Below are 12,608 nucleotides of genomic sequence, written 5' to 3'. Positions count from 1 at the left end.
AGACAACAGGAAAATCCAGCCCATCGGCTAAGTCAGGCCAACACAACACGCCCACCTTTACATTATCTTCTTAAGTATCAAGGAAGGAAAGAAAAATACACAGAATCAAAACAAAACTACAAACACAATGGAGACTCAACACACAAATTCAGTTCCCTGGAACGTGCTCTGTGGGACGCGCCCCTTGCCAAGCTAACGGAACACCAGCTGGACATGTCATAGCCTGGAGAGCAGAGGGGCAGAGCGGGGGTCTGTACGCTGTGTGCACCTGCAGATCTGAACCTCTCACTGGGCTTTACACATGTTGTTTCAACAGTGAAAACTAGGAGTTCAGGAAGCACCTTCGAGATTTAGGTTGCTATCCTTTATTCTTGAGGACTTGGGTCAGCCTGGAACCATTCCTAAAGCCTAGCCGATTTTCAAGGTCACCTCTGACTGAACCACACCTCCATCAGAACTAACGTGTTGGAACTCCAGCCTGGTAGCATTTTCTTTTCCCTGAAATGCGCAGAATGCATCTCAAGTGCACAGAGATTCTACAAACCTCCGCACAGGAAACACCTGAGTGAAACAGACTTTGTACTTCAGGGGAAGATCCACAGCATTTTACAATCACATTTCAGAACACACCCAACCTTTACCATTTCATAATCCCAGGCAGGATGTCATTCAGTTTCTAGATTCTAGATCTGCCCCCCTGTGACACCAACAAAAACCTTGGCTTAATATAAACTATAATCAATAGCAATAATTTTTAACTCACTAAACCAAAAGTTATGTTTACATCATAATGTTTGTATTTTTATGGTTACAATAAGCATTTTAGAGTAATCAACATATTCTTGCCTTCTACAGATGAAATACCTACTAAATTTATTGCACACATTTATAGAAAAGTCACGTGTGCCCCCCTGTATCCACAAAACATGAGCAACCACACAGAAGAGTTTGACGTGGCCCGCACATCAGAAGTGTGACTTTCGTGCAAGTTGGGCTAGAGGAAGGGTCTGCACTCAGCAGTTTCTCTCTCATGTCACACTTAACTCTTAAAATTAGACGCTTTATGTACTCATGGAAGGTACGTACTCGGAGGCTGGGGCAGGTAGGCTCCAATTAGTTTTGACCTCTTCTTTTCATATCCTTTTTGGGTGATGTCACCTGTAAGAGAAGGAAAGAGGCATTCAGCATGGTCTCAGTGACGAGCGGGTCACTCAATGGGCTCTAAGACGTCGCAAGTTACCTCCTTTGTGTCTTGTTTGCCTTGTACTTATAATTCAAAGGAGAAAGCACCATATGTCATTCACCTTGGCCCTCCCCACCCTCACAGAGTCATCTAAGACACATAAAAAATCCTCGCTAGGCTCACATTTGTCCCAGACCCTCCTCACAAGGTTCCGGCTCTGACTGGGCCCAGAGTGAGTCTTGTGACTTTATTCACATGGGCCGAGCAGAAAGGCCCCCAGTCTACCCGGCTCCCAATAGCTTAGCCAACAGGAAACTGCAGGCATCTACGCTGGGGATAGATGTCCACCAAAACCATTGCTGATTAGTATTTTCCTCCACTGACTGACCTGCTTGTTGGTCCCACAGACACTCAACTGCTAGGGTGTTTATGAAATAAATGACTCAGACCAGATGAAACATGAGATAAAACAGAGCAAGAAAATGTGGGACCTACAAAAATCCAAAGTATGCAAGCAAGGTGCTTATCCTTAAAGCATAAATTAAAATTTTAAAGCCACAGGTTCACACACAGAAGAGCAGGGGGGCTCACCATGCTGACCTTTTCCCCAAATGCGGAGTACCAGGGACAAAGTGGAAGCACTAACACACACAAAATGCTGGGTTTGCCCCTGAACGTTTTGTGATTATTTTTTCCTAATATTCGGAACAAGTCATCATTCCCAGAAGAGCTTAAAAACTCAAGTTTTAATAAAAATACAGCAAATGAGAAGTTATGAGTCATACACAAATTGGTGAATTTGCTTTTCCTAGTGACATGCTCACCAAATCTGAGCAAACCACGAGCACCCTGTATAAAGACTGCCCGTGACCGACCCGACAAACTCACAGCTCACTTTGCAGGCTGTGTGCCAGGTGAAACACACACCTAGTTTTTAAACACCCAAAGTTTCTGGAAAACGTATCCCACCATCCACGATGAGCACTTCCGATGCGACGGCGTGTCAGCGGCCACTGTCGACACACAGACGGTCTGCGGCCCTTAGGTGTATGTGCTGTGGCTGCATACAACACAGTTAAGCACCAAGTCTGCTCGGTTGCTTCTGGAGACACTCCATCAAGTCCCCCGGTTTAAAAGGCTGTCTAAAATCTCAACAACCAAAACATCCCGTGTGCACATACACACTCTGGAGCATGTTTGTGATTTATCAGGAAAACAGAGTAAGTTACCGAATTAGGATACTGGCTGAGAAGTGGCAGTCATGGGCCATGCCTTCTGATTTCTGCCCAAGACTACCACGCCTCTTAACATTAAAGACGAGGGGCACCAGCGTGGCTCAGTCAGGTAAGCATCTGACACTTGATTTCGACTCAGGTCATGATCTCGCGGTTCTGGAGTTGGAGCCACGAATCAAGCTTTGGGCTGACAGTGCTGCTTGGGATTCTCTCTCTCCTTTTCTCCCTCTCTCTGTCCCTCCCCTGCTTGTGTGCCCGAGCACTCACTCTCTCTCTCAAAATAAATAAATAATCTTAAAAAAACAAACAAACATTAAAGGCAAGGAGCCATCTGGCTTTGGAAAAACAGGATAAAACCAATCTGTAGGAGGAATCCCAGCGATGCCTGGAAGCTGTGTGGTCAGGGTAGGACCACAGCAGCCGAGGAGGGGGAGGGTGGTCCATGGGGAACCAGGCCCTCAGGCTGCTTCACATCAATCTGCCTGAGGGCAGAATAAGAAAAGCAGTCAAGCCCCAGGGGACGGTTGAAGCTCCCAGTCCTGCTCACAGACAAGGAGGAGCCCCCCCCCCCACCCTTAGATGACAGATGACAGGACAGCAGGACCACCACGCCTTCTCTCAGCCCCTGGGTTCGCTGTCCCTCACCACGCATGCTTCCCCAACGTTCTCTGAAAAGAACGCCATCGAGGAAGCCAGTTCCCTTGTAATTTACGGCTCCTGCATCCGCCATGGCTCATGTCAGCCCTTCCCGGACTCAGAGCCCATCTGCTCCCTGCAAGGGAGGGGAGGGGAGATGAAATCAGGGACAGGAAGAGGAAGGCACAGGTGAGGGTGTACGGCTGGGACAACGGCACACACAGCCCCCTGAGCACGAGGTAGACACCTGCTGTTTACCTGTACTCTGCAGGGTCCTACACCTGAGTCCCAGCAGGGTAGGCCAGCACCTTTCATGGTGTGTTCTGTACCCAAAATTCAGCTCAAGTTTCAAAAACTTCTCAGATGAACATCTATGTGTGGGGGAAGGAAGTCTGCACCTAATTGTCGGCAGAGACCAACCACAAGGAAACTCAGTTTTAACTCTGTGTTACTTCAGGAAGCTCCCATTATTAAGACTTTAGGCCTCAAGGAAAATAAGCCCTTTCCAGGTGAAAACACACTCTTCACTCTTCATGAAGTCAGAAGACGTCAGTGTTGTTCTCCAGAGCATCTCTACCCAGGTTCCTGGCCCGGCTCGGAAGGGGCTGGATGGTGGGAGGAGTCAGTGCTTCTGAGCAGGTGATTTGCTCCAGCCCCACTATGAAATCATGCTCACAAGCACCCGGCTCACAGGGGATTCCAGATACCACTCTCAGAGACCCCAGGTTGCTACCAGCTCTTAAAACCTACAGGCGTGGGAAGAGAGACACTTTTTATGAAATAACTTCATCTAAATGAGGGGGCGGCAAACGACAAATCCAGCTTGCAGACTGTTTTTGCACACAACGCGTTCCTGGCACACAGCTGCACCCCCTGTGTGCACCACAGCCCGGACCGCACGGCCCACACCACAGGGATTTACCACGAAAGACAAGTTTCCACAGCCCCTGTCCCACGCGTCCCAAAGAGCCTTTAATCCTGAGAACTACTGATTTGACAGGCGAGAAACAGACAAACGGTGCTCCTGTTTCCGGCCCAGGTCCCCAGATCTAAGAAAACAAACTCTGACCAAATTGCAAACAACTTCCCACCGAAGCCACACCTGAAACCGTCCACTCCAGCCAACACGGACGTGGTCGGTGTTCTGGCCACCTGCTCATGACATGCCCCCCCCCTCCCCCCCCCCCCCCCCCCCAGCAGGACCATCCTGGCCTTGGGCTCTGGCCGCAGAGAACTCTGCACGAGTCATGGCAGTGCTTTCCTCACGAGGCCTTGGACAGCTGCTGCCAGCTTACTCCTGTCACATACGCAAGTGACTCCCTCAGAATACGGGCAATGCCGTCAGGACTAGCGTCCTACAGAGCTGAGCCCCAGACCCACTGTTTCACAAACAGGCACCCTGTGTCAGTGGGTTTAGTCACACAAGCCAGCACTGGACATGAATGTCACAGAGTGACTTCCAATAAACAGCTGGACAGAGTCTGTGCTCATCATCTGGGCACACAGAGGGTGATTATTTAACTGTTTGGGGATCATTTGGGGAAGAGGCAGAGAGGGATGCTCAATGACTCCATTATTAGGGTGTCTGAGACAACAGCTTCAGGGTGTGTTCCCCGAAATGATCCAGTGTCTGTGCCAAGGGCCCAGGGTCATTCAGGCGCCCCAAGCATCAGGGCTAAAAACGTTGCCGCTTTTCCATGGAGAAAGTCCAGTTACTTTGAACTCTGCAACTACTTTAGCATCAGTCTGTAGCAACCTCTCACTGTGAGTTCATACAGGCAGATTTTCTCGCCAGGGGCTCTTACGTTCTGCCAGTGAGCTTTTCTGCGCTGATACAGTAACGAAGACACGTAAGTTGGAGCAAGAGGAGAGAGATGACTGACCGATGAAAGGGGGATGGATGGGGCGATGGAAGGAAACAGGATGAAGGGGTACACACGACGGACACGAGCTGGCTGGCTTCACACGCGACTCCGTCCTCCCAGGGCGCCTCCCCAGTCCCTGCCCAAAGCTGCTTGACAATCCGTGCCATGATGCGACACCACCGTGAAAACATGCTTCTCCTTCTCTCGTCATCCAGGCTGAAGGCTCCACGGCACTCCTCTCTCCTCCTCACCCTGGATCTGCGGTGAGCATGCAGCCTTCAGGGTAAAACCGTGACTCTGAGTAGAAGGGCCACCCTGGGGGGAGCCACTCCTTCCTGCCACACCAACCCTCGCTCAAGTATTTGCCACGTAAAATCCAAACGGCATACTTCCATACTCCTGTGTTGAAGACACCCGCCCACGTAACGCCTTTTTCCTTTCAGGAGCAAGAACACAGGACACAAAAGTGCAGAAATCGTCCTTTCTCAGTAGGAAGAAAACGCAACCGATCTTTTGAAATACTTCCCACTTTATCAAAAATTTCCATATTGTCATCCTCCAAGAAGCTCAATAAAACTTAAAGTTTCATAAGAAACTGAAGTTATGTCTTTCAGTACCAAAAAAAAAAAAAAAGAAAAAAAAAGAAAAAAAGATTTGCAGACAAGTTCTAAACCTAAAACGAAAAGCCAAGTAAGGCAAAACTACCAATACATAGCTGAGCAACACTGAGCAGAGACCTTTCTCACCTTCCCCAAAGGAAGCATCCTCTTATTACCATCGTAGCCCAGAGTTTCAGGTGAACCCCCAAGTCCTTGAAAAGAAGCCAAGCAAATGCAGGGCTGAAGGAGACACCGCAGGCCCTCATCTTTCCGACCCAGCCTCGCACCATACACTCAGGCCCCACGAGGGTCTGTGCAGAGCCACTGGCCCTGTGATGCCTGGCTGGGAAGGGGGAGCCTGGACCACCAAGACATCTCAAGGTGACAGGATGCTCCCTAGGAGCGAAACTCAGGCCACAGAGCCAGGCTAGGATCAGAGTAAACAGACCAGCCTAATGGGATGGTTTCCATTCCCAGCATTAGGACTTTGATTCTTCATCTGAAGCTGGAACGAATGCTTATGTAACAAAGCAATCATTCCCATGTTTGGAATTTTACAGCTGTCAGGAACCTTCCTAACATCCCTCTCCTAGGCCGATGGCTTTATAAGGTATCAGGAGCACCCTGGAAGGCACTCTCCCCCCGGCCCGGCTGCTGGAGGCGTGTTAGCCACTCTGTGCTGAGCTTTTTGCAGAAAGAGACTGTGGCGTCCGTGCTTGCACCCGCCTGTCCAAGGTGGTGGGAGCACACAGACCCGGGACCCCTTCTGTCCCTGAACACAGCTGGGGGCCCTGCAGGGTCAGTTTACTTCCCCAGGCCTCACCTCTCTTTTATAAAATACCGGTAATAATATCTACTACCTTCAGAGCACCTAGGGGGTGCAGTCGGTCGGGTGTCCGACTTCAGCTCAGGTCATGATCTCATGGTTTGTGGGTTCGAGCCCTATGTTGGGCTCTGTGCTGACAGCTCAGAGCCTGGAGCCTGGTTTGGATTCTGTGTCTCCCTCTATGCCCCTCCCCCCCCCCACTCTCTCTCTCTCTCTCTCTCAAAAATAAAGATTAAAAAAATTAAAAAAAAAATAATACCTACTACCTTCTACTGCAGTGGAAAAGGTCAAATACAAGGGATGGGAAAGGTCTCAGTGAGCACCAGCAGACGGGAGAAGGTACTTTCAGCCCCACAAACACTTTCCGTGATCTGTGACCCGTTCATACTGTGAGGGACACTGGGGCGCCCAGGCAGCGTTCCCACCCCGGAAGACCTCCAAGCACATGCTCAGCTCACTAGCATGCAGCCAACAGGCAGCAGGCAGCCATAAAAGGACCGTCCCAGGAGAGGAGGCCAAAGACAGGCCGTTTACAGAAGCAGAAACACTGAGGAAACGCAACATCACACCCTCTAAAGCGTCCACTTGCTTCTCCTCTCTCCCTGACACCGCCACCTGGGCCAACAGTCCCACGTCTTCTGGACAGCCACTTGCAGCCCATGACCTCCAGCCCAGTGCCTGTCCTCACTAAAAGGGCAACACGGCCATGGGACCACAGTACTCAGCACATGGAAGGCTGGTCACCGCGCTCAGGGTGGACACCAAGCCCTCTGGCGGGGCCCGTACGTCCTCACAGAGTGTGGCCCCGTGTCCTGCCAACACACACCCCACAGCCACGATGCTTCCTCTGACGCCATCTAGATGCAGGGCTGCTTTCACTGCCCCCAAGTTTTCTAAGATGGAAGCCACACTTCCAGTGTAAAGTTCAGAAACTTGAATTCCATAGGGCATTTTAAGTAAGGTGATTAGGGTGAAGACAGTCCCTTCTGTATGAATGCAAAATCACCAAGGCCTATTTAAACACTCAGTATGACGGGAAAAGACTCTGAAGAACTACCAATTAACACAATTGGTATTTTTATGTTTATGTGAATGACCAGAAACTTCCGTAAGGCATTCAGCTAATGCCATGACCAGAAAGACAAATATCATAAATGTGCCACTGTGATAAAATCCTAATCCTAGCCAATAAGGTCTCAGATATTATCACTTAAGGTTTTACTTTTTGTTGTTAAATATCATGTGTCCCCTGTAGCTGCCTTTTTTGGTTTGTCAGGAACTCCAACTGTATGAAGGTTTAAAGAAAATAACCCGTTGGAAGTCCGTTCTATTCCAAACCACACAAGAGGCGTCTGCCCAGCCCCGCAGCCATAGATATGCAACCAAGCTGCAGGTGTAAAGGGGGCCCTGTACCAGCACCCCCCCCCCCCCAGCCGAACAGGACACCAGGGCTCTTCAAGAATCCCAAAAGAACCTGTCAAATTCTTAGGATGCTGTAGGTCTGCTGTGCAGGGGAGGGAGGCTTTGTAAGTGTGAGGCTGCTTTGTTCTCTGGCTGCAAGGCCTCCCTCCTGCCCGGTCAGTCCAGAACATTCAACTTGCTGTGATCACTTGCTATAAATACATTAAACAAGAGTCCTTTCTTGGTATTTTCTGAGATTCAGAGATCCTTCCCTCAGAAAAGGAGGAAACGATCTCACACTCCAAGAACAGTGTTCCTGAAAAGACCACAGAAGTCTGAAACACAGCTGCTCCCACTTTCCAGACGGGACTCACTTTTGTGGATCCCGAGTCCCACAGGTAAGCAGGTTTTACTAGATGCTGTGACTCTTTCTCTGTGGGAGAGCAGGAAGGGGTAAGATTGGGTGATGGACACCATTTTTCATGATTTCTAGCTAGAAATTCAGAAAGAGCCGAGGGCAGGGTCCCGGCTGGGCCCCCTCTCTCATCCAAGCCCCAGAGACCCCATGAGTGAGCCTCCTGCCCAACGACAGGGACAGCGTCTGTACCTTGGATTGGGAGGGGACGAAGCACAGAAGGGAAAAGGACGGGTACGGGCTGTCTCATGATTCGGGATCTTCCCGGGCACCTTACAAATAAAGGCATTTATACTTCAGAGTTCCCGTTAACCATCCTCCTGCTCATCTTCCAGTGAAGGGGTGGCCTGACCTGGCTACCGCACTTGCCCACAGGCCCGCCGAAGGCACCACCCAGGACCGTCAGGTGCCCATCCTCTGAAGCTCCCCCACTGTCCCACCATGAAATGTGTCCACACCTTCTGCAGAAGTGGAAAGAGGGCAAACAGAACCAACAATGTTCGTGTCACTCCTAGGACCAGGACGGTCTCAGGCGTGGCCCGTGGCAAGCACGCAGCAGGCAGCAAAGGCAGGGCGTGTGGGCCAAGCACCGGCAGTGGTTATGAACTCCACCCCTCGGCGCCTGGTCGGAAAGGGCTACATGGGCACCAAAGGAGAATGAGAAAACTACAGAGTTTATCAAAGGCTTCATTACTGAGACAACAGGAGAAAAACAGGCCCATTAGTAGATACAAAAGTTCATTCCAGTGCAGAAACCCCAACACCCAGAAAATCGTGTCCCTGAAACAAAACTCAGAACCATTATTTATACACATCAGTTACGGGAGTGCCAGCAGACAAGGATCCAAGAGAGAGGCTGTCCTGGTTTTCCACAAACATAAAAGTACTATCTCCCTGTTTCATAAACACACCCTCACTCACCTAGAGTTTGGTCTTAAGTGTTCCCGGAATCACTTAAGCAGCTCCACTGAGGGTCGCTACAGCTATGCTCGTCTGCTCGGCTGTTTCTGCGGCAATACCAACAAGGCAAAGCAATCTGAGAGGACGCCTGGTCTGCCCCGACACAGTGTCACGAGAGGAAGCTCACAGAGAGGTGAGCGACCTGACCACCTGTGCCCTGCCAAAGAGACCCAAGGCAACACGGAAACAGGTTCCAAGCAGGGTCCCCAAAGACAGCTACTGCACACCCTGTTTGGTGCCACTGCTATTTTTACTTGGGCCAGTCTGATGGGAAGGCAGCAGCATCTCAAAATGGTTTTACTTTGCTTTTCTGTAACACCCAATGACACCGAGCCTGTTTTCGTGGGTTTTTTTTTTTTTCCATATGCACATCCTCTCTAGTGAAGTGTCTGTACATGTCTTTAGCCCATTTTCTCACTGGATTTCTAGTGATATTGTTGAATTCGGAAAGTTCTTTATGTAGTGTGAATACCAGTCTGTTGTTGAGCATGTGGGTGGCACATACTATCCACATCTGTACCTGGTCTGTCCACCGTCTTTCACAGAGCAGGTTTTAATTTTCATGAAATCCAATTCATCAATATTTCTCTCTTAATTTTTGAAGGCTCTGTGCTTGTAGATTCAAGTCTACAACCTGTTTGCCTAAATCTTGAAGATCTTCTATAATTTTTTGCTGTAAGTTTCACAGGTTCACATTTGACACTCACATCTATGATCCTTAAGCAGATTTTTCTGTAAGTGTGGGATTCAGATCTAGATTTTTTTTCTTACGGACATCCAACTGTTCCAACATGATTTTGGAGAAGTTTATCCTTCCCCCAATGAATTGCTTTTGCTCCTTGGTCAAAAATTAATTTGGCATACTTATGTAGCTGTGTTGCTTTCTGGGCTGTTGGGATTTAATGAGTACTTGTCCCAAGGACACCTTCAATGTCCAGATGTCATTCTCTAAGTGTCACTGTCATCCTAAAGGAATCATTGATACGTTAACCCCTAAAGCTTAAAATGACCTAAGGGCTGGCCTGGGACTGGACGCTGCCATGGCTGGAGAGTGGCCAGCTCTCAGCTCAGGTGGGCTCTTGGGGCACGAAGGACCCAAGTAGGTTCAGACTCACGGAACACAACTGGGGACCTGCCAGCAAGCGCAGGCCACCTACAAACTTTTATAGGACATTTGGGCTGGGTCATGCCCCCTTCTGCATATCCACACACAGGGGCCTTCTTCCCCTCACAGCTACCTGCCCATGGGTCAGAGGTTAGGGCCCAAAGTGAGCTCACACTCACTCCCTGCAGCACACCTACCCGCCCCACCTGCAGGCCCCAGGAGCACTTCAGGGAGCGTGGAGATGCCGGTGAGCACCGCACATCGGGCATGGTGATGCAAGCCCAGTCTTCCTCCCTAGAAATAAGGAGCCCCATCACCCGCCCCCTTCTTTCAGACTGAATAAAACAGCACCAAGGAGTCACTCTGACCTTCAGGAAATGCAGAAATCTACAGCTCAGTAGGGCATCCCACCTAAAACAGCAGCAAAGTAACACTGAAGCTTTGGCCTGCACCTGAGCTCGGAATTTCCTAATGCCATCAGAGGGTCCGGAGTTTAATTACCATTCACTCATTCATTCGTCCAGCAAACACGTATTAATACCTACTATGTGCCAAGCAGTTGGTAGAGGATGGTACATGAGAGAGACATGGCCCCATCACTAAATGTTTGCTGGACCAAAGATAAAAGTTTTTGAAACTTTTTAAAGGTGGAAATAAAGTAGTGACTAAGTTAATGATTCTAATGACGTTCTTAAATTGCCCCATCTGGCCGAGTAATGGGAAATAAGAATGGGTAAGTATGATGGCCCTCTTGTTGGGGTCAAGAGACAGAATATGTCCAGATTTTTAAAATCATTTTATCTTCAAATTGTATATATATTTTCAATCTTGCTTTCTAAAATAATGGCTCAGTCCTGTAAAGTCTTGCTGTTAATTTCAAGGATTTTGGAGGCAGGGAGGAAAAAGGAAGAGGGCAGATATGCCAGGAGACACGTGTGATAAACTAGTTATTCGGATAATTTTATGTAATCATTAAAAAAGATGTATACTTTTTATGAGACTGATGACCTATGAGAGTCCCTCCAGAAAACACGCTGAGGTGCACAAATTCACCTCCAAACAAGACCAAAACTATCCTGAACTGTTGGGAATAAAACATCTGCACAGCCCCAGCACCTAATGTGTGCATGATAAAATTCTGATGAACCACTACCTACTTAAATAAAAAGAACCATGAAAATATAAACTTTTTACTCATGGAAACACTGTGTTTTTTTTTTAATTTTTTTTCAACGTTTATTTATTTTTGGGACACAGAGAGACAGAGCATGAACGGGGGAGGGGCAGAGAGAGTGGGAGACACAGAATCGGAAACAGGCTCCAGGCTCTGAGCCATCAGCCCAGAGCCCGACGCGGGGCTCGAGCTCCCAGACCGCGAGATCGTGACCTGGCTGAAGTCGGACGCTTAACCAACTGCGCCACCCAGGCGCCCCATCACTGTGCTTTTTAAACATTCTGCCCAACTTGGATCAAGTGGCAATTATTAATAATACATTTTATTCAAAAGGCCAATAATAAAGCATAATGTATACAATCCTGTACCTGATGATGCACTGTTCGAGGTCTCTGCTTTACTGCTGGAATCAACAAACCTCTGCTGGATATTTGACTACACACATGATTAAAGGTAACTCTTTAATCTTTACAAAGTAACGGACACTGGCACCATACATCCCAATAGAGGAAAGATGAGCACACAGAATGACAAAATGGAAAAAAAACAAAAAACAAAAAACCTTTTACATAAAATAAGAAAAAATAACAAGCAACTAAGGCTTAAATCAACATATAAAATGGCTTGAGGGGCGCCTGGGTGGCTCAGTAGGTTAAGCGTCCGACTTCAGCTCAGGTCATGATCTCGCAGTTTGTGAGTTCAAGCCCCGCGTCAGGCTCTGTGCTGACAGCTCAGAGCCTGGAGCCTACTTCTGAGTCTGTGTCTCCCTCTCTCTCTGCCCCTCCTCTGCTCATGCTCTGTCTCTCTGTCTCAGAAATAAACATAAAAAAAAAAAAAACTGGCTTGAAAACATGGTCATGTTGCAAAATAGCTTCCAGAGCAAAGCAGCTGACATAAGCCCAGAGACCAGGGTGGGTAAGTACAAAAGTGAAATTACACTTGATCAACGTGTAAGAAGTACAACGCCATCAAACACATAACAACAAGCCTCACGTGCCTGCTGCGTGCCGAGCCCTGGTCCCGGCATGAGGCAACAGCAGAATACAAACCAGAAGACCCCTGTTATCCCTGTCGTCATGGCACTTAAGTTCAAACTGCCACACGGTAATGACTTTTACATCACCAACACTCCACACATCAGCCAACCTCCCTGACAAGCTCCACTGCTGTTAGTGGCCGGTCAAGGCACAGACCACGAGAATATCAGGC

The 12,608-nt window shown here is 48.7% G+C and overlaps 1 protein-coding gene across 6 annotated transcripts in view; it reads right to left on the bottom strand.

Moving 5' to 3' along the window:
* The window catches only part of DIP2C (disco interacting protein 2 homolog C), a 416,214-nt gene that overhangs the window by 207,974 nt on the left and 195,632 nt on the right, over nt 1-12,608 (bottom strand). For all 6 annotated transcript variants that reach the window (XM_047848086.1, XM_047848087.1, XM_047848088.1 and 3 more), the window contains exon 2: nt 1,087-1,158. In XM_047848086.1, the coding sequence (XP_047704042.1) occupies nt 1,087-1,158 (72 nt within the window). The remainder of the gene's footprint in view (nt 1-1,086; nt 1,159-12,608) is intronic.

Source organism: Prionailurus viverrinus, unplaced genomic scaffold (assembly GCF_022837055.1).
Source record: "Prionailurus viverrinus isolate Anna unplaced genomic scaffold, UM_Priviv_1.0 scaffold_51, whole genome shotgun sequence".
In the NCBI taxonomy this organism is placed as follows: domain Eukaryota; kingdom Metazoa; phylum Chordata; class Mammalia; order Carnivora; family Felidae; genus Prionailurus; species Prionailurus viverrinus.
This window is presented reverse-complemented; position numbering and strand designations above follow the sequence as displayed.